Source organism: Ctenopharyngodon idella, chromosome 7, assembly GCF_019924925.1.
Source record: "Ctenopharyngodon idella isolate HZGC_01 chromosome 7, HZGC01, whole genome shotgun sequence".
NCBI lineage: Eukaryota > Metazoa > Chordata > Actinopteri > Cypriniformes > Xenocyprididae > Ctenopharyngodon > Ctenopharyngodon idella.
The window spans coordinates 40,253,952-40,277,245 of NC_067226.1; the positions used below are offsets into that span (position 1 = coordinate 40,253,952).

General features: G+C 40.3%; 1 protein-coding gene across 6 annotated transcripts in view; it reads left to right on the forward strand.

Moving 5' to 3' along the window:
• zmp:0000001168 (signal-induced proliferation-associated 1-like protein 2) overlaps positions 1-23,294 on the forward strand; it is a 63,988-nt gene that overhangs the window by 29,902 nt on the left and 10,792 nt on the right. For 5 of the 6 annotated variants that reach the window (XR_007930831.1, XM_051899216.1, XM_051899215.1 and 2 more), the window contains exons 7-14: positions 1,922-2,079; positions 2,158-2,761; positions 4,857-5,131; positions 9,754-10,125; positions 10,934-11,063; positions 14,095-14,218; positions 18,840-18,938; positions 19,081-19,162. Coding sequence is in view for 5 of the 6 variants with exons in the window: in XM_051899216.1 (XP_051755176.1) it covers positions 1,922-2,079; positions 2,158-2,761; positions 4,857-5,131; positions 9,754-10,125; positions 10,934-11,063; positions 14,095-14,218; positions 18,840-18,938; positions 19,081-19,162 (1,844 nt within the window). In the remaining variant the exon portion in view is untranslated. Of the gene's footprint in view, positions 1-1,921; positions 2,080-2,157; positions 2,762-4,856; positions 5,132-9,753; positions 10,126-10,933; positions 11,064-14,094; positions 14,219-18,839; positions 18,939-19,080; positions 19,163-22,293; positions 23,176-23,294 lie in introns of those variants that run through there. The other variant, XM_051899219.1, reaches the window with a different exon arrangement.

The following is a 23,294-nucleotide window of genomic DNA, read 5'->3' on the forward strand; positions in this document are numbered from 1 at the left end:
CTCTCAAGCCACTCTTCTTTCAGAGAAACACAATTTTTATATTTAAAAATGTCCTTGCTCTCCAACGATTTATAATGGTAGTGAATGGGGAGCGTGTTTTGAAGCCAAAAATAAATGCATCCATCCATCATAAATATAATCCATATGGCTCCAGGTGGTTAATAAAGGCCTTCCGAAGCGAAGCGATGGGTTTTTGTAAGAAAAAATCTATATTTAAAACTTCATAAACTAAAATAACTAGCTTCCGCCTGTCGACCGTACGCATACCGCGCAAGTACACCAAATGAGTAATCGTCTGATGCGATGTATGACACAGGATGTAGGGGTATCGTAAGCTTAGACGCCTCTCGCGATTTAAACAAATAGGGCTGTGCAACAAACTCAAGCTCCTCTTCCTCTAAAATTTCTTATTTTAGACTTCTAATTCGTGAGCGGTGTTTTGTTTTGCTCTATCCTCTGCGCTACCGCGTTCATCATTACTTCATGCGTCGGGTCAGAGTTCACTCTTCCGCCGCAAATCAATGCGTAGGGCCATCTGCTGGAAGCTAGTTATTTTACTTTATAAAGTTTTAAATATGGATATTTTTCTTACAAAGACCCATCGCTTCATTTCAGAAGGCCTTTATTAACCCCCTGGAGCCGTATTATTTTTTATGATGGATGGATGCATTTATTTTGGGCTTCAAAACATGCCCCCCATTCACTATCATTATAAACCTTTGGAGAGCCAGGATATTTTTAAATATATCTCCAACTGTGTTCGTCTGAAAGAAGATAGTCACCTTGAGGGTGAGTAAATCATAGATACTCAAATGATTCACAAATGCGCGGAAACCGATTCACAAATGAATGCCAGGCAGAATTGTGCTTGTGACATAAAAACATATTTGTGAATATGTTTTTTATTAGCAAATCTCATTTTATTTATTAATTTGTGAAATTCATTCATTTTTGTGAAACTCCTGACATATATTTGTGGGTCTCATTCTATTTATTTGTGCATATGATTATTTTTTTGTGAATCTCTTTAAATTTATTTGTGGATCATAATCTGTTTATCTGGAATAATGGAACAATTCTATTTCCATACAAATGCCGTCATGCGCGAGACACTGCAAAGGATGTGAGATGCGAGTGCAATGGTTAAAGGCGTCCTGCTAGCGCATGATTGCATTGAAGCTGCTGTCGGTTAATAAATAATAAATAAATAATTGGACTCTGTCATGTCAAAAATGATAAAACTTTTCAGTTTTATGGATGTCACCATCTTTGATGTTTCTTTGGTCACTGTCGCTATGAGAGAATATGGCTTGACTATCATTGCATCTTCATATAGACAGTAGCCTATTCGAGACACTACTGTAAGTTGCTATGTGAACTGGACATTTCAAGACTCACACTGTAAATAAATGCGGTTGTCAAATCGAAAAACTGACATTGTGAACGTAGCCCATACTAATACAAAAAAAATAAGAAATGACATTTATTTATTATGACTGATTTTATTTGATATGCACAACATGGACCGGTGCACACAGCGGCGCGCTGTTTAGGATGGGTTCGTGTTGAAGAGGCACTAACAAAATTGTAATTTGTTCTCTCTCTTAAAATGTAATCGAGTGTGAATGTCAGCAATATCATAGGCTATATGTCTAAAGAATTGTAGTCTGCTGGGTAAAAAGAGAGCTTACTGATGCAGTTCAGTCAGTCTGCTATTTTATTCCAATGATCGGAGGATTCCTTAAACATTTAATTTATCCGTAGAGAGTTACGCTTCAACTAAGGTCAGTTTATTTGGTAGCATATTCACTACATTTAGAATAAAAATGTCTTTCTCAAGCAATTCAGTGCAAATTAACTAACTAACAGTATTTTTGTCCACATAATATCTAAGTTTCTCTTTTCTCTATTTCTCTTCTAGTTACTGAGGAAGAGGCACATAGGGAATGATATTGTTACAATAGTCTTCCAGGAGCCAGGTGCTTTACCCTTCACCCCCAAAGCCATCCGTTCTCACTTTCAGCATGTGTTCATCATTGTCCGAGTACACGAGCCCTGCACCGACAACACCTATTACAGGTGAGAGAGTAGACACGTAAAAACACATATAAAATGTTATCAAAATGTTAAAAATGTCTCTATCTTCACCTTTCTCAGAGTTGCAGTAACTCGTTCCAAGGACATCCCTCTCTTTGGTCCTCTCTTCCCTAAAGGTGCACGCTTCCCACGTTCCTCTGCCTTCCGTGACTTTCTCCTTGCCAAAGCCATTAATGCAGAGAACGCAGCTGAGAAATCTGAAAAATTTCGCTCTATGGCCACACGCACACGGCAAGAGTACTTGAAAGACCTGGCGGAAAACTATGTCACCACCACACCCATTGATTCTTCCACCAAATTCCCGCTGCTGTCACTGGGCGGGAAGCGCAAAGAAAAGTTGAAGGGAGCTAAAGGTGCAGAGCTTCATAGCGCAGGCGCTTTAGTGTGGGCCGTCACCGTCATTCAGGGCGGCGAGAGCAACGGTCTTAGCCTCTCCTGCCTGCTTGGCGTATCAGCGGAGTCAGTCGTGCTCATAGAGCGATCCACTAGAACAGTCGTGTTCAATTGCAGCTGCCGCGATGTCATTGGCTGGAAAGCTGTGACCGAGATTGGAGCTCAGGGTGGCCTTTGCCTGGATATCTTCTATGAGAGAGGCGAGGCAGTGACCGTGACAATGTTGGACAGCCAAGTTGAGGATATTAAGGAGGTTGTCCAGAGGCTTGAGGTGAGATGTAATGCAGCATGCAAAGCTATATTACTTATAGTTTATCTATAGATTGTGTTTCCTGACAACACAATATTGCAGTAGACAATTAGAAAGTAAAACTTTTGATGAGGTAAATTCACTAAACTGCAGCACTTAAAGTGCCCCTATTATGCTACTTTAAAGGGTTCTAATTTTGTTTTGGAGGTCTCCTACAATAGGTTTACATACATCCATGGTCAAAAACACTTTAATTTTCTCATAATATATAGTGGAGCACCTCTTTTCTCACAGTGTCTGAAATGGTTAGATCAAGGATCCAGTCTCTCTAAACCCCTCCTTTCCGAGAGCCTACTCTGCTCTGATTGGTCAGATGGCCCAGTCTGTTGTGATTGGTCTACCGCTTACAGTGTGTGTCGGAAACAAAACATCCTTTACCATATCTGAATTTCATCTCCTCAGAACTTGATACACAGTGAAATGAACAGTAACAATGGTGTTGGTTTTACCGTATCAATTCCCAACAATAACAATTGCAGAAAAAATAACATTACAATGTCCAGAAATCAGTTTCAATTGTACATTGAGCTTAATTTATCACATTTAACATGATAGTTTCATCCTTACATCTATTATAATATAATCTATTGTTAGTCCCTAGATTCTTCACATCTGAATGATAATGGTGTGGTGGTAGAACTTTTGTTGAGTGTGTCAGAGAGATTCTGGGTTCTAATCCACCCTCGTATATATATATATTTTTTTTTTTCATTAAAACCAAAGATGTTCATCAGTGATTATATGTCAAGAGCATGGACACGTTTGTGTGCATTTTGTTTTGTGATTTCACCGGAACGAACAGAGAGTCTCTGCAACGGCGTTAAGCGATAGATTGAAGTGCTCATCTGTGTGAAGTGCACAAGTGCCAAGAGAGCACAGTTGCCTTCCGCCACTGATAACAGCGGCAACGAACACGCAGCATGATTTAAAAAACAACACATTCCAGTGCCAGATCGACTCTTATTTAACAAACTAAGTAAATGAATGCTCTGCTAGTCAAATGGAGATGTTTCATTTGTATTAGGTACATCCATGCCGCGAGATGTTTCAAAAAGTGGTGGGGACAATATCGACCCTGGCAAAAAGTGATGGGGACATGTCCCACCTGTCCCACTCGCAAATTAAGCCTATTCCTGTCTTTATCCTTTGGAAGTCCATGTGGATTTGCTTTCGCAGCGCAGAAAACAGCATCTTCTCTAACATGTCGACAAAACGCACCAAACTCTTCCAAGCCTCAGCTAGAACTACAGTGTTTGAGGGCAGGTCAAAGTAGACGTTGTTCATGGGCAGCCAGTAAAGACCATAGGTGCGCATTATGCAGATTTGTTACAAACCTACGTAGGTTTGAGCAGTAAGTAAGACTGGAATTACTGACGACTCATTTCAGGCAGTTCAGAATTGGTTCTTTCTTTTGGGAGACAATAATTCCATTTATTGTGCACTTTGATCTTTAAAATTTTGCAGACCTTTTACATTCACAACTAGCTATATTACATACTGCATCAAAGATAAAATCTGAATAAGCATAATAGAGGCACTTTAATCTCATGAATTGTTAGCACTATGGAATGAGGGATTTGTTTTCAGAACATATTGTTTGGTACAGTATATCTGTAAAGTGAATACTGTTATTGTGGGCGATAATACCATAAAACAGTAATATTGTAAAATGTTATTACAATTTAAAAGAACTGCTTTCTATATTAATATATTTTAAAATGCAATTTATTCTTGTGATGCAAAGCTGAATTTTCAGCATCATTACTCCAGTCTTCAGTGTCACATGATCCTTCTGAAATCGTTCTAATATGCTGATTTGCTGCTCAAGAAACATTTCTTATTATTATCAATGTTGAAAACAGTTGTGCTGCTTCATATTTTTGTGAAAACCATGATACATTTTTTCAGGATTCTTTGACAAATAGAAAGTTCATTAGAACATTTATTTGTTGTTATTTGTTAAGTTATTTCTTGATAATCAAGTTGAGACTTTGAGATTTTATGTTTTGCACTATGCCATTTTAACATGACACTTCTATACTAACTCCCCTGGTAGCTGGTAACACGAGGCTGTGAGGCGCGTGAGATCACACCCCTGCGGGACGGAGTAGGTCAGCCTGGCTTCCTGATGAGTGAGGAAGGCTTTGTAACTGAGCTGCAGCGGTTTGGATATGCAGAGAGTGGTGGGTTGCAGTTGGGGGCTCGTGTTGTTCGTCTCTGTGGTCAGGTCCTGGTCCACCTCAGCCAGGAAGAGAGGAGCCGACTCCTCCGCACGGCACAGAAGATTCACATCACCGTCATTCCTCCAGACGAGAACGGGAAACCACGCAGGTAATAGAGGTGATGGCTTATTTGCGTGTGAAAGAAGGTGGACAAAATGGAGAGATGATGTAAAGCACTCATACACTGCAGTGATTTTTAGGGAAAAGTGGGCTGACAAGTAAAAATAGTAAGCAGGGAGTGGAGGATGGAGTGCTATAGTATATATATGGTGTATAAAATTTTGGGGACGGTATTAATGTTTTGAAAGAAGTCTCTTATGCTCACCAAAGAGGCATTAATTTGACAGTAATATTGTAAAATATTATTTTTTAATTTAAATAACTTTTTTATTTAGATATGTTTTAAAATGTTATTTATTCCTGTGATGCAAAGCTGAATTTTCAGGATTATTACCCCAGTTTTCAGTGTCATATGATCTTTCAGAAGTCATTCTAATATGCTGATTTGCTGTTCAAGAAACATTTCTTATTATTATCAATGTTGAAAACAGTTGCTTCATATTTGTGTGGAAACCATGATTTTTTACAACAATACAAATGCATAAATATAAATGATATATATAGTAAATAGTAATATACAGTATATATATATATATATATACACACACTGTATTGCCAAAAGTTTTGGGACGCCTGCCTTTAAGTGCACATGAACTTTAATGACATCCCATTCTTAATCTGTAGGGTTTACTACTTTCCACAAGGTTTAGGAGTGTGTTTATGGGAATTTTTGACCATTCTTCTAGAAGCGCATTTGTGAGGTCAGGCAGTGATGTTAGCGAGATGGCCTGGCTCACAGTCTTCACTCTAATTCATTCCAAAGGTGTTCTATTGGGTTGAGGTCAAGACTCTGTGCAGGCCAGTCAAGTTCCTCCACACCAAACTCGCTCATCCATCTTTATGGACCTTGCTTTGTGGCCATCCCCAAACTGTTCCCACAAAGTTGGGAGCATGAAATTGTCCAAAATGTCTTGGTATGCTGAAGCATTACATTTATATTAACATTTAGTCATTTAGCAGACACTTTTCTCCAAAGCGACTTACAAATGAGAATAGTAGAAGCAATCAAATCAACACGAATGCAACAGTATGCAAGTGCCGTGTTAAGTCACAGTTTAACCAGCGAAGTGCTCGTAGCAAGGTTTTTTTTAATATATAAATACAGATAGATGGAGAAATCTAAAAAAGAAGAGTAAAGATATAAATAAAGAGTAAGTGCTAATATTCCTGGGTCAAGTGTTGATGAAAAAGTCTTTAGCAGTTTTTTGAAAATGTTTTTTTGAAAAGTCATTCCACCAGCAGGAAACAGACCAGGAGAAGGTCCGTGAGAGTGATTTTGTGCCCCTTTGGGATGGCACCACCAGGCGCTGTTCGCTTGCAGAACGCAAGCTTCTGGAGGGTGCATAAGTCTGAAGTAGTGAGTTTAGGTATAGTGGTGCAGAGCCAGTGGTTGTTCTGTAGGCAAACATTAGAGCCTTGAATTCGATGCGAGCAGCTATTGGCAGCCAATGCAAACTGATGAAGAGTGGTGTGACATACGCTCTCTTCGGCTTGTTAAAAACCAGTCTTGCTGCAGCATTCTGGATCAGTTGTAGAGGCTTGACAGTGCATACTGGAAGGCCTGCCAAGAGAGCATTACAATAGTCCAGTCTTGATAGAACAAGAGCTTGGACAAGAATTTGTGTGGAATGCTCCGATAGGAAGGGTCTAATCTTCCTAATGTTGTACAAGGCAAATCTGCAGGACCTGGCCGTTGTAGTAATATGATCTGTGAAGCTTAAACAATCATCCATCACCACTCCAAGGTTCCTGGCTGTCCTGGAAGGAGTTATGGTTGACGAACCAAGTTGAATGGAGAGGTTATGATGAAGTGTTGGGTTGGCACCGACCACGAGCAGTTCCATTTTTGTAAGGTTGAGCTAAAGGTGGTGGTCCTTCATCCAGGCCGAAATGGCTGTCAGGCAGGCTGCGATGCGAGCAGCAACTGTCGGATCATCTGGTTGGAATGAGAGGTAGAGTTGTGTGTCATCAGCATAACAGTGATAGGAAAAACCATGTTCCTGAATGACAGATCCTAGTGATGACATGCAGATGGAGAAGAGAAGTGGTCCAAGCACTGAGCCCTGAGGTACCCCAGTAGCAAGATGATGCGACTTAGACACCTCACCTCTCCAAGTTACCCTGAAGGACCTACCTGAGAGATAAGACTTGAACCACTGGAGTGCGGTTCCTGAGATGCCCTTTGACATGAGGATTGACAGGAGGATCTGGTGGTTAACTGTGTCAAAAGCAGCAGACAGATCCAGCAAGATGAGTACTGATGATTTTGAAGTTGCTCGTGCCAGTCTCAGGGCTTCAGTAACTGAGAGCAGGGCAGTCTCAGTTGAGTGGCCACTCTTGAAGCCAGACTGGTTGTTGTCAAGGAGGTTGTTCTGTGTGAGATAAGTAGACAGTTGGCTGAACACAACTCTCTCAAGTGTCTTTGCAATGAATGGAAGAATGGACACCGGTCTGTAGTTTTATAAAAGTGCTGGATTCAGAGTGGGTTTCTTAAGCAGTGGGGTAATCCTAGCCTGCTTAAAAGCTGTGGGAAATGTACCAGTGTGAAGAGAAGAATTGATAATGTGAGTGAGTGCAGGTACAATTGAGGAGGAGATGGCCTGAAGAAGATGAGTGGGGATAGGGTCAAGCGGACAGGTAGTAGGGTGATTGGAAAGGATGAGTTTGGAAATGTCTGCCTCAGAGAGCAAAGAGAAGGAGGGGAGAACTTGTGTGTTTTCTGTTAAAATGTTCTGAGTCTAGACCGATGCTCACAGAGAACATCGGATAACCAGGGGGCAGAGGGGGTGGTGCGGGCTGGTCTGGATGAAAGGGGGCAGAAGTCATCTAAGCAAGATGTTAGAGTGGTGCAAAGAGTGTCAGTAGCATTGTTAGCTCAAGTCAGCATTAAGCATTAAGAGTTCCTTTCACTGGAACTAAGGAGCCAAGCCCAACCCCTAAAAAACATCCCCACACCATAATCCCCCCTCCACCAAACTTTACACTTGGCACAATGCAGTCAGGCAAGTACCGTTCTCCTGGCAACTGCCAAACCCAGACTTGTCCATCAGATTGCCAGACAGAGAAGCGTGATTCATCACTCCAGAGAACACGTCTCCACTGCTCTAGAGTCCAGTGGCGGCGTGCTTTACACCACTGCATCCGACGCTTTGCATTGTACTTGGTGATGTAAGGCTTGGATGCAGCTGCTCGGCCATGGAAACCCAATTCATGAAGCTCTCTACGCACTGTTCTTGAGCTAATCTGAAGGCCACACAAAGTTTGGAGGTCTGTAGCTATTGACTCTGCAGAAAGTTGGCGACTTCTGCGCACCGTGCGCCTCAGCATGCGCTGACCCCGCTCTGTTGTTCCCAATTGCTTCCACTTTGTTATGATACCACTAACAGTTGACCGTGGAATATTTAGTAGTGAGGAAATTTCACAAATGGACTTATTGCACAGGTGGCAACCTATCACGGTGCCATGCTTGAATTCACTGAGCTCCTGAGAGCGACCCATTCTTTCACAAATGTTTGTAGAAGCAGTCTGCATGCCTAGGTGCTTGATTTTATACACCTGTGGCCATGGAAGTGATTGGAACACCTGCATTCAATGAATTGGAGAGGTGTCCTAATACTTTTGGCAATGTAGTGTGTGTGTGTATATATATATATATATATATATATATATTATCTATAATATATATATTTTATATAAATTTGTACTGTCAAATGATTAATCATGATTAATCGCATCTAATATAAAAGTTTGTGTTTATATAATATATGTGTGTGTACTGTTTGTATTTATGTATATATAAATACACACATACATGAATATATTTAAGAAATATACTAAATATTTACATGAATATATATTTTTATATTTATATATAATTTATACTATATATATATACATATATATATATATATATATATATATTTTTTTTTTTTTTTTTTTTTTTTTTTTTAAATATATACATGCATGTGTGTATTTATATATACCGTATATATACATAATAAATATACACAGTACACACATATTATGTAAACAAACTTATTTTGGATGTGATTAATTGTGATTAATTGTTTGACAGCACTAAATATAACTCTCTCTCTGTCTATATATATAGAGGGGGAGGGGAGAGAGAGAGAGAGAGAGAGAGAGAGAGAGAGAGCGAGAGCGAGAGCGAGAGAGCCTATGTCCCTAGGGAGGGAAACAGATGGATAGAGAGGAGGGGAAGGAGCAATTGAATGAAGGACAGTACTCATTGTTTTGTGAACATGTTTTAGCCAGTGTTTCACCAGCTGGCCAACTATCATTCAATTTTCATAATGCTTATTGATGGATCTAAACCAACACACACAAATAGATCTTGGGTAAAAACTGTTTTTTTTTTTTTTTTTTTTTTTTTTTTTTTCAAATCCTATATAAAGAGACTTACTCAGCATGATTTATGTAAGTCTTTGATTATATAACATACTTCAAAAAAGAAAAACCAAAATAGTAGCATTGATCTTTTCATCCATGACTAACTGTTCTGAAATAAATAAGCTGAAACTTTGAGGTTTTCACTTGACCTTTTTCAAAACTTTCTTTTTTCTTTTTTCTTGTTCTCGTGCCTGAGTTCAGGAGTTTCTCTGAGCTATACCAGAAAGCCATCCAGGATGCAGAAAGCAAATCCGGAGAGGGACAATCGGGCGAGGCCTGGGTTCTGGATGACGACGATGATGATGATGGTGATGAAGGGGAGGAAGAGGAGAAGAAAGAGAATGAAAATAAGATGTATGACATTGAAACTCCGAAACAGGAACTACTTGTAGAGCAGATAGGATTTCCCGAGCCCATGGATACAGATTCGCTCCTCTCCCCACCCAGCTTGCCCCTCTTGCGGGCAACTTCCCTGCAGGACAGCATGAAGAGTCAGACCCCAGAAATCCCTGTCTCTCTCACACGAAGCTACTCATTAGAAGGACATCCTCCATGCCAGGACATCCTTGAAGGGTATACAGATTTCTGTTTGTCTACTTCTGATTTCACTATAACACTTAATTGTTTACTCCTAACAAATCAGGGTCCAAAATTCATTTTCATTATAATTTAATTTAACTAATTTTAGGTACTTTACAATAATGTCTTGTTTGTTAGTTAATGCATTAACTAACATGAACTAACAATGAACAATATATATATATATATATATATATATATATATATAAAACACAGAATGTATTAATCTGTTAATGTCTTCCTTTGTGTACAGCAGAACAAAGAAATTCATACAGGTTTGGAACAACTTGAGGGGGAGTAAATGATGACAGAATTTTCTTTTTTGGGTGAACTATCCCTTTAAAGAGAGTACATTTTAATGACTGTTTCTTAACACACTTAAGTACACTTTTAAAAAGTGCACTGTGTAATATATATTTAAATGTAAAGTTTTAATGTACATTTAAAATCATTACGTTTTAATAATATTTTCTTGTGCTTTAAAGAAGTACACTTATTTTGATGTGTTGACTAACATACTAAAACATGTAAAACATGTAAGCAAGAATATGCATGACCCCTTTAATTGGATAGCACTCATAAATAGACAACAAAAATATTATTTAATTCAAAAAGTAGTAATTCATAGTAGTGAAGTGTGAAGTAGTTGGAATAGCAAGACTTATATCCCATCCTCATAAAATCTCTTTGTTGTTCACACAAGTGAGCAGCTCAATTTTCTATGTAAATGTTTTTTATTCTATTCTTTGTTTAATGTATTTTAACTAATATTTCTCTCTCTGTGAATGTGTATGTCTATCAGACATGTGTATGATAATGTGGGGCTGAAAGGAAACAGGCACATCTATGAAAACCCTGGAGAGCTTAGGGATGTGACCCCTGACCTCATACTGGCAGTCAAACCTAAAGTGCCTCCGGAGCAAGAGGAAGAGGTATGAAATGCACACTTTTTTTTTCTTGTCACTATGAATGATCAGCAAGAACTGATCATATGATCACAATAGGCACAGATACAATGACACTTATAGAGGGCCAGGAGTTGTCAACCTTTTCCTTCACCAAAACACATTATTTTATTGGAACAAACAAACATAATGCCCTTTGATTTCTTGTTTCTGACCATCAGATAACTCTGTATTATCAAAATGTACATCAACTAAATAAGTGAGCAGACAGGTGTGTGTAATTGCATGTGACATCACCAGACTCTTGGTTTCACATTTTGAAATACTTTTCCAGGCCTTTAATACAGCCATTTTCAACAGTTGCTTGTTTTGGAGAGTTTCTGCCTTTAGTCTCCTCTTCAGCTGGTGAAATGCTTGTTCAATTGGATTTAAATCTGGAGACTGACTTGGACAATCTAAGACACAACATTTCTTTACCATGATAATCTTGATTGAGTTGGCAGTACTAGTGTTTTTGGTCAGAGTCCTGTTGCCATATGAAGCACTTTCTAGTGAGTCTCCCCACCCAGCTTGCCCCTCTTGCGGGCAACTTCCCTGCAGGACAGCATGAAAGACCCCAGAAAGTGTTCATTTTCTAGTACACTTCTGAATTCATTCTTCTGCTGCCATCATTAAATAAGTCATCAATAAAGATGAGTGAGCCTGTTCCAGAGGCAGACATTCATGCCCATGACATGATACTACCTCCACCATGCTTTCCAGATGAGCTTGTATGCCTTGGATCATTTGCAGTTTCTTTTTTTCTCCGCACTTTTGCTTTCCCACTTTGATAAAGGTTCATCTTTGTCTCATCTGTCCATAAAACTCTGTTCTAAAACTCTACTAGCACATCTCTGTGTGTTTTTGAAAATTCAAATCGGCTTTCCTATTTTTGGTACTGATCAGATGTTTGATCTTGCTGTGTATCCTCTGTAATTCTGTTGGTGACAGGTGTGTGTAAATGCATGTGATGGGGGTGTTATACTGTAGGTCCTGGGCCGTCCATCCTTAGCTAATAGTTGTCAATTACAATTCAATTCATGATTCATAGGATTCAGATTTGATTCTGGAATGATTTTTGCAAATGCACAACGATGCAGTGCTATTCACAATTTGATTTGATCTGATTTGATTCTGTTTTTTTTTAAGTGCACTCAAAGGATGTAAATGATGTTTATTGCACCAAGCAGCTTGAAAGTAAACACATTACCTACATGTAGATTCAGGCTATTTGGAATATTACAAACAGTTCAGTATTTTTGAGCTGAGCACACCTAAAAAAAATCCATATTCTAAAAATATTTTATTTATTTTCATGAGTTTTCTTGGTCTGGAATTAACCATTTTTAAAATTCCCTATTATTTTCAGTTTTTCCATGACTGTGGGAAACCTGATATTAATGTTTATATATTTTAAAATATTGAATAATACTTTAACTTATCACGATTCATTTTGTAAAATGTGCACTTCACCATTGAAAAAAAAAATCCATGTTTCAAGATGGATTTGTAATCGATGCATCAAGAAAGTATGTGAATCATTCACCTCTATGAGGCTTACTTAGAAACAGTATTAACTCTCTTAAAAGTACTTAAAAACAACTCTCAGAATAGCACAGAATAGATTTCATCACCTGAAGCATGTCATGATCTGCTGCTGATGTGTATGGAGGATCCTGCCTCCCACACAGAGGGCAACTGATGGATCAGCTTGTGTAGCTCTCTGTATTTGGAAAGTGATTGTAGTGTTTTTAGAAGGGTTTTTAACCTCTCGGATCCCTCTCCCACTCGCTCTCTCTTTCCTTCCTGTATGTTCACTGTTCCTCCCACTTCATGTTTTCCCTTCTTCCCCTCATAAAATCACTTTCTCTCTCACTCCCTCTATTCTCTACATTTTCTCTTGTCTTAATTTCTCTTGTCTTAAATGCCTGAATACATTGAGAAATAATCATTTACAGAAATGTTCTGTCTTACAGTATAATCTCTTTCCTGTTCACTTTCATGCAATGTTAAAAAATTTTTCAAGACATTCCCTGATATATTTTACACCGATCAGGCATAACATTATGACCACTGACAGGTGAAGTGAATAACACTGATTATCTCTTCATCACGGCAACTGTTAGTGGGTGGGATATATTAGGCAGCAAGTGAACATTTTGTCCTCAAATTTGATGTGTTAGAAGCAGAAAAAATGGGCAAGCATAAGGATTGACAAGGGCCAAATTGTGATGGGTGTTCCCGGTCTGCAGTGGTCAGTTTCTATCAAAAGTCTTCCAAGGAAGGAACAGTGGTGAACCGGCGACAGGGTCATGGGCTGCCAAGGCTCATTGATGCATGTGGGGAGTGAAGGCTGGCCCGTGTGGTCCGATCCAACAGACGAGCTACTGTAGCTCAGATTGCTCAAGAAGTAAATGCTGGTTCTGATAGAAAGGTGTCAGAATACACAGTGCATCACAGTTTCCTTTCATGGCAACGGTATTCCCTGGTGGCTGTGGCCTCTTTCAGCAGGATAATGCGCCCTGCCACAAAGCAAAAATAGTTCAGGAATGGTTTGAGGAGCACAACAACGAGTTTGAGGTGTTGACTTAGCCTCCAAATTCCCCAGATCTCAATCCAATTGAGCATCTGTGGGATGTGCTGAACAAACAAGTCCGATCCATGGAGGCCCCACCTCGCAACTTACAGGACTTAAAGGATCTGCTGCTAACATCTTGGTGCCAGATACCACAGCACACCTTCAGGGGTCTAGTGGAGTCCATGCCTCGACGGGTCAGGGCTGTTTTGGCAGCAAAAGGGGCACCAACACAATATTAGGAAGGTGGTCATAATGTTATGCCTGATCGGTGTATACTTCAGTTTATAATGTAATTATATCGAAATATCAAATGTTTTTAATTATACAAAACTGACAAATAATTAAATATTTTGTTATATACAATTACCATAATATCATTACAATAATGGTCATTATACTGCCCACTCCTACTTGATTGTTTGATTCTTCCTCTCTGTCTAGTTTGGACCTGATCTGGGGACTGAGGAGCGGCCATCGGTCAGTGATGTGACCATGAGAACTGCCTGCATGGAAAGTGCAGAAAGAAACTCCAGAGCTCTGAGCCTCCATAACTCCATCACTAAGAGTAAGTGTTTCTTAATGATACCACAAAACATTATGCGGTAAATTGATTATTTTTCAATTAATGTTTGTAGTTAATGTTATAAGTTCAGACCACTGTTAATACAGCAGGCAATTATTTGCAGTGGAATATTAAATAAGCCCTCAAATAAGCACTTCTACAATGACTCTGTGGTTTCAAAACATATGAAGCTTTTATCTATAAGTGCAGTTTCCACAAGTGCAGATGCGATCTTTAGATATATACAACAGAGGCCCCATTTACACTAGTGCATTTTCATTTTAAAACGCATTAGTTTTGCTACGGTTACGTGTGTCGTTTACACTATGCCGGCGTTTTCGAACCTCGAAAACAGAGACTTTCGAAAACGTTGAAAATGCTGGGGTTGAGTTTCAGTATAAATGGACCAAAACGGAGACTTTTGAAAATGATGGCGATGGCGTGGCTGCCCACGTTCGCTCTGCGTATCCTTGACGACTGTATAAACAATAACATATTTAAAATATTTTAAAACAAAAACGCACTATCGTAGACGGGGCCTGAGTGTTTTAACTCTGTAAAGGCTGGAATGTGTACAAATCTAAACAGATTTTAAAACACTACACATCATACTCTTTATTACAAAGAAAAATGTCTCTGGTTACGACTGTAACCATGGTTCCCTGAGAAGGGAACGAGACGCTGCGTCTGGCGTAGATGCTATGGGAACGCCTCTGCGTGAATGTGTCTTGAAGCACGTGTGAAATCAGTCCAATGGCATGGCAGGATGTCAGCCCATTTCATGTGAAGTCAAGACCAGGAAGCTCTATAAAGTGCACCTGGACCAAACAATATTAGCTTCTGAATGGCCGAAGCAAGTCAATCAAGTATGGTAGGGTGATGCAGCGTATCGTTCTCTCCTCAGGGAACCATGGTTACAGTCGTAATATGAAACATTCCCTTTCGAGGTAACTCAACATAGATGCTTATATGGGAATATTTATACCCACTACACCATACTGACAAGTGCCTGACCTAGTGTGAATCATGCCGAGCACAAATCTAGGTTAAAAAAAAAAGACCCCAGAGTGGAGTCCAAGTCTAGGTTGTAATACCTCACAAATGTGTGCGGAGAGGACCAGCCTACCTCATCACATACTTCTTGAAGGAATACCCCTGACAATAAGGCTTTTGAAGCCGCCGTGCTCTTCATAGAGTGTGCTCTGACAGCCATAGGTAAAGTCTGACGGCATGCCTCATAAGCAAGAGAAATAGCCTTGACTATCCACTTGCTCATAGTCTGCTTGGTCACTGGTGATCCTTTCCTTGGTGACCCAAAAACAGACATGTGGACATAACAGATTCAGCTTCTCGTGGTCTGACGTCTGGAATGGAGAAGGACAAAAGGCTTGCAAGACTATAGATCGTGCAACATTGGTTGAAACCTTAGGCATGTAACCCAGTCTAGGGTGCAAAAAGCCTTTAACCCTCGTGCACTGTTCGATTTCCGAGTACGACCTTGTTGGAGTGAGTCAAATTGACCCTGATTGAATTCAGTACAATTCCACAAAAAAAAAATCACACTGAAAAAAAAAAAAAAAAAAACATACAATAAGGTACAAACAATTAGATTTTAATGTCAATACTTTTCACACATTACAAAGAATAAATTTCTGAATTTATGATTTATAAAAATGTTTTAACCACTATTTTTAAGACTGCCCCTTCCACACCCACACCTGTGGGACGTTTGCGATTACACATGTATAGGAATAATATCTTAAATAAATCTAAAGTAATCTGGACAAACTATATATCATTTGAAAGGTTTCAGACTAGTTTTCATATTTGGTGACTGTTTTTGAAAAGAAATGACAAAGCAATAGATAAATAGCGATCTATTCTCCATTTGTGGGTGCCAAACTATACACGCTCTGGTTCTTTACGTATGTTTTTGAGGACAAAGTAAATGAGGAAAAAGTTACAAAATTTCAAGAAAAACAACATAGGTTAAAAAGTATTTCAGATAGCTTGAAAAAAGAAATGATAGCTCATTTTACCATCTGTGGCTGACAAAATATTTTTTCCATATTGAAATAAGTGGGAAATTTCCTTTTTAGCTTCATAGGGTAGTAAAATAAACTAAAATAACAAAATAGAACCAAAAAATGTTATAATTTGGGTCTGTACAGTTGCCTTAAAACATTTAAATATGTGGGTCAAATTGACCCACAAACATCACAAACATAATAGAAATTATGTGTGTACGTGTTAAAACACATGTTGAAAGTTTGCATGCATGTTTATGACCCTAAATGAGAAAAGGTCATAAAATGTCAAGAAAAAAAACATAGGTTAACCGGTTTATTTCCAACAACTCAAAAATCAAAATTGGTCAAATTGACCTGCAACATAACATGAAGGTTAACCATACTAGGAGCTAATTCTAAGCATGAAGGGGAAACCAATAGAGCCCGAAGATCTCCTACTCTCTTAAGAGATGTGATGGCCAGCAGGAACATAGTCTTTAGAGTCAGAAATTTCTCTGCAACAGAATCAGTAGGTTCGAAGTATGCCTTGGACAGACCTTCTAGTAACACAGCCAAATCCCAGGCCGGAACCCTTGCATGCCTTGCCGGCCTCAGCCTCATAGCACCACATAGGAAATGAACCAGTGGGTTTCTCCCCAGTGACTCACCACCCAAAGGTGTGTGGTAAGCAGCTATGGCCACCACGTACACCTTCAAAGTGGAGGGGGGATATCCCTCATGGGCCAAACCCACAATTTCCATAGTGGTTGGGGGTGATAAACTGTGCCCCCTGCTTGAGACAGAAGATCCCACCTGATGGGAATAATATATATATATATATATATATATATGACAATAAGCTGAAAACTGTATAATATATAATGAATTTAACTATATTGCAATATTAAGTAGTTTCAGCTGTTAGGGTTTTGCTCTGCACATCAGCTCAGCTTCCTTTTTTGTTCTTTTGTCTTGGCTACAGGGTGGCTCAATGCCTTCTCTTCCTCAGGGAGGTTTCATTTTCCCTTACTCCTGCATAAGCCTTTCTCCTGTAAATGCTGCCTTTTTAAAAATTAAGCTGATCTATCCCATCCTCCCATCCATAAGCAAATTTGGCAAGCTTTAAAAGATACGAATCAAGGAATGAATTGCATTGACATTTTAAAAATGAGTGTAAAGCTTTGGACAGATGGGGGCCAGGCTAGGGCTGGTTGGGATAAGGGGTATTATACAGCCTTAAATCAAGACACTGTCTCTGGGCCATCTGTTCGCTGCTGCCCCTTGTTAGTTGAGCGGTTACATCTCTCCAAGCTCTCTTTTAAAATGCATATGGGTGTGCATGTGTTATTCTCTTTACTCAGGTCTTTTTAAACAAATCTCCAAAATATCAGTAGGAACCACCTTTTACTTTGAACAATTATATATAATGTTATATTCACATGTGTGTTAAAAGTTTCATTTACAGTATTAGAGTTTGGAAAACAGTCCCCATTTTTGGTGGCTTGTTGCAGGATGAACTTTTCTCCAGAAAAGTATTTTTTTACTGTACCTTCAAAACAGCAGTCAAAGGGAAATAATACTTAAAGTGAAAAGGAAAGAGATCAAAATAGGGAAATGACTGCCTTACCAAACATCAACTTCATCTTATCATACTCTACTAATTACTTGCTTGTACTATTTTTGATGTTGAAAATATGAGTTAACAAAGTAGTTGAAAATTGGAGTTAACAAATGCAAGAGCATCATCACATTATAACATTATAACACATAAACTCCCAAATTCGGGGCAGAATTTAGACGTTATTATAATACTAAATTTAAAAATGTATTTCAGCTTGTGAATAATGCTTGTTCACTCTTGTGAAAAACAAGTGTGCTTAATTGTACTGAATGTGCACTTGTTTCTTAAAGTACACTTAAAAAGTGCACATTGTAATAATGTCAAAAAAGTTTTACTTTAAAGTACATTTTAAATCATTATGTTTTGGTCATCTTTTGCCGTGCTTTAAGGAAGTACACTTATTTTGATGTGTTGACTAACATACTAAAGCACATGTTAAGGACTTGATTATAATTTTAACTGTTAGTGTTATTTGATGTTACATCTAAAGTTAATAAATTTTAAATGTACTGAATTGCAGCTCAGTACAATTGTGTAATTATGAATATAATTAAATTCATGACATACAAGATTCAATTGAAATGACATGAAAGTATATTTTAGTTTACCATAAATGCTTGTCAGTAAATTCAGCACACTTTACCCATATTTTAAAGTCAAAATAAGTAATTATGAATTCACATATAAAAATGTACTTATGTCCTACTTAAGTGTGTCATAAAAACACTCTAATTTAAACTATTACAAATTTTAATTTAATTGCAATTAACTGTAATAAGTACTCTATAAACGTATGCTAAAGTGTACTTTTTCCACAAGGCCATTTATCCACTTTAATGGCTAAAGTGTTAATTTACACACACTCCAGTTGCAAATGTGATGTCTGCAGCCTATGTCAACATTTCCCCCAATTCTCCAGGTCAATGTTGACCAAAGCTTTCTAAACTGTTTTTTGCACAGAGCTCTTTTTACAATATATTTTTGTTGATTTCAGTTCTCTCAGAGACAACAGATTCATCTGAGGAGGAGTGGCAGTCGATTTCTGATCTGGCCAGCGCCTGTCGGAACATTCTGGAAGCTTTGTCTCGAGAAGGTGAGAAATGACCATTTTCAGTGGATGAAATGTGTTTGAGCATGTGAAAGTCTGTTTAGTCTGTTCACTGAAGAATGCTGGTCTGGTAACTTTGCAAGGATAAGATGGAATATTACTAATGTCATTTCCTGCTGGGTTTCAGATCGGAAGTCAGGAGATGGAACTCAAGAGACTATGACCCAGTCAGGTCAGACAGAAACCAAGTTTAAAGACTTAAAGGACAGGTGAGAATGACTGTGCCATGCATTCTTTGACATTCGATTATACTCACAACCAGGGGCACCATGGAGAGTTTTAAGGGGGGTAAGCAAGACATAATTTTGGGCCCCCTTCTTCCAAATGAATTTTTTTTTTTTCTTTTGACGTTTAATAAGAAATTGAAATAATTTATTAGTTAACATTTATATTATTTCAAGTAACATCCCCCCTCCACCCCCGAAACACAATTGATTTTAACCCTTTGAAGCGTACGATCACACTGGTGTGATTAGAACATTCAGTGCATCACTGATAATTCAATCCTGCTTTCCCGCTTTGGCTGGCGCTGAGCCAAGAGACAGACGCGCTTAGTGCTTTTCATATATCACAACTATTCAGTGTTTTCAAACACATAATGTTTATTTGAGGTTTCAGACATAGACATTAAAATGAAGTAAAAAAAAAAAAAGAAAAAAAGGACATTTATAGTTTTTTTTTATTCAAATTCCATACACGGATGCCTTTGGAAGCTGCATAGCTATACTTTTATTGATTTTTTTTGCATGAAACAAAAAAGTTTACTCTATTCTTCTCCCAGTTCACCGGCCACTTAGCCTACTTTCATGTATTTCGGGGAAAATGGTGGAAATTTACGTGATGTAAATCTGACAGATCCTCTGAATTGCGGTGCAAACTCATGCCGCATTATAGGCTATCAACTAACATGATCATTAAAGGTGTTTAAATGACACAACACATTCACTTCCACATATTTGACAGTCGGAATATATCATACAATTCATGATATAGTTAAAGGGTTAGTTCACCCAAAATTGAAAATTATGTCATTTATTACTCACCCTCATGTCGTCTCACATCCGTAAGACCTTCGTTGATCTTCGGAACACAAATTATGATATTTTTGATCAAATCCGATGGCTCAGTGAGGCCTCCATAGACAGCAATAACACTCCCTTTTTCAGTGCCCAGAAAGCTACTAAAAACATATTTAAAACAGTTCATGTGACTACAGTGTTTCAACCTTAACATTATAAAGCGACGAGAATACTTTTTGTGCGCCAAAAATAACAAAATAGCGACTTTATTCCACAATATCCAGTGAAGGGCGATTTCAAAACACTGCTTCATGAAGCTTCGAAGCTCAACCGTCTCGGAGCAGTACATTACAGAATACTTTGCCCGTTATGGATCCAGCAGTTCAGATCATCCATTTACGTCAAGGTAATCGACCACTCGAGGACCATATCCAGGACTTTTTGAACATGCCAATTTCTCTGACCTCCCAGACTATGCTCTCATAGACTTCTTTTGTTATGGACTTAATGAATATTATTAGTCTAAGCTCATCCGTGATGGTCCTCGAGGGTCACTCATTGAGTTTCTGGACTATGCTCTGCTGTTGGCTGGTTCCTCCTTCACTGTTAGGGAGATGGATGAGAACACTTCCCCTAAACATTTTTTTTGGGGGGGGGGCAGGAGACACCAAGCACCGATGGCCATGGAGCTTGGCCCATCTTGGTCACCAGCATGTCCTGTTTTAAGGATCGCTAGCCCAGTGCCATACCAGAGTCCTCGATCAAGATGTCCCAGAGTCTCGTCCTGTCATGGCCGCCATCCCAAAGTCTCATCCTGTCATGGCCGGCATTCCTGAGTCTCGTACCATCATGGCCACCATTCCAGAGTCTCATCCCATCATGGCCGCCAAGCCTGTGTCTTCAAACAAGATGGCCGCTCCGCCTGTGTCTTCCCACAAGATGGCCGCTCCACCTATGTCTTCAGACAAGATGGCTGCTCCGCTTGTGTCTTCAGACAACATGGCCACTCCGCCTGTGTCATCAGACAACATGGCCGCTTCACCTGTGTCTTCGGACAAAATGGACGCTACGCCTGTGTCTTCAGACAAGATGGCTGCCATGCCTGAACCTCTAGCCATCATTGCCGCTACGACAGAGTCTCCAGCCTTCACGGGTGCCTTACCAGAGTCTTTAGCCGTCATCGACACCACATCCGTGTGAAGAGGTTTAGGCTTTCCCTAAGCTCTGGAGTCTGGCTTCAAGTCTGGACGATACACCGCTGACGTTGGTACATGCAGCCAGCATCCCTAGACCAGCACCATCTAGCCCACCGACCTCAGCACTCTCAAGCCTGCACGTCCCAGAAGCTGTGGCCATTTTGTGTGTTTTGGCCACACACTGCTCTCCAGCCCATGAATCCGCTCCAGAGCCAGCTCAGTCCTTGAATCCGCTCCAGAGCCCGCTCCAGTCCATGAGCCCACTCCAGAGCCTGCTCCAGCCCATGAGCCCACTCCAGAGCCTGCTTCAGTTCATGAGTCCACTCCAGAGTTTGCTTCTGTTACAGAGCCCAGCCTTGTGACCTACAAACTTCCTGTCTGCCTTGATACGACCACGGAGGTCATCCCTGAGTGCCCTGTCTGCCCTGATATGACCACAGTGGTTGTACCTGAGTTCCTTGTCTGCTCTGATGCGACCACCGACCTCAGCACTCTCAAGCCTGCCAGTGCCTGCGCTGTCCATCCAAGAGGTCATTCCCTTGTCCTTGGTACTTCCCGTTATGGCTATGGTCATTTTGTGTGTTTGGGCCGCACACTGCTCTCCAGCCCATGAATCCGGTTCAGAGCCCGCTCCAGTCCATGAATCCGCTCCAGAGACAGCTCCAGCCCATGAGACTGCTCCAGAGCCTGCTCCAGACCATGAGCCCATTCCAGAGCCTGCTTCAGTCCATGAGTCCACTCCAGAGTTTGCTTCTGTCCCAGAGCCCAGCCTTGTGACCTACGAACTTCCTGTCTGCCTTGATACGACCACAGAGGTCATCCCTACGTGCCCTGTCTTCCCTGATATGACCACAGTGGTTGTCCCTGAGTTCCCTGTCTGCCCTGATGCGACCACGGAGGTCATCCCTGAGTTCCCTGTCTACCCTTATGCAACCACGGAGGTGGTCCCTGAGTTTTCTGTCTGCCTCGACGCAACCACAGAGGTCATTCCTGAACTGTCTGCTTGCCTCAATATGACCAGAGAGGACGTTCTAGTCAGAACATTGGAGGACGTTCCTGTGCTCACTGCCTGTCCTGTTACGGCCCTAGTGGCCAACACTAACCTCTCTGTGCTTCATGTTTCAGTTTTACCTGATCTTCCATGGTGGTTTCCAGTGTTGCCAGATCTGCCCTGGGGGACGTCTGCTCCGCCATGGAGGTCTTCAAGCCCGTCTGAATTGCTGTGGTGGTCGTCTGCTCTGCCGTGGAAGTCTTCAAGCACATCTGCGCTGCTGTGGTGGACGTCTGCTCCGTCTTCAAGCCCGTCTGAATTGCTGTGGTGGTCGTCTGCTCTGCCATGGAAGTCTTCAAGCACATCTGCGCTGCTGTGGTGGACGTCTGCTCCGCCGTGGGGGTCTTCAAGCCTGTCTGCCTGGCCACCTCCACAGCCTGCACCACCCTGGCGGCCTGCTCCGCCCTGGCCACCTGCTCAGCCTGCTTCGCCCTGGCTGCCTGTTAGGCTTCTTTTTGCAGACCCTCTTCCACTCAATGGACCTGGCCCTCCACCCCGCCCCCTTGTTCACCTCTGCCCCGCCTCCCTGGACTTCTTGTTAGGAGCGTCCTGATCCCTGCCTATGTGTCTCCATTGTTGTTTGTTCACCATGTTTCCCTGCCACTCTGATCACTTGTTAGTTATCATCGACACTCATTGGACCACACCCCCTTGTTAGCTTGTTACCTCATTACCTTGTTAAGCTCATCAGCCTTGCTAACTCTGCCTATATAAGCCTGATTCACTCATCCTTTCCCTGCAAAGTATTGTATGTGTAACTGTGCAATTCTGAGCATTTTCCCGTTTTTTTTGTATCTTGGTTTCTTGATCTCAGCCCGTTCTTCAATTACTGTGTTCTTGCCTGTGTGTCTGTGGTGTTGTTTATTTGGATTGTCTGCCTGTGTTTTGACCTTTGCCTGTACATTGGATTATGACTGTGGATTACCCTTTTCAATAAACTGCGTTTGGATCCTCAACCTTTGAGTCGTTACAGGAATAAACTACATTTTACACTACAATATATTCTCATAGGGAAATCAATTAAATTTGCACAAAATATTTGAAAACTAACAACTTTCCTCTTATTATTCACAAT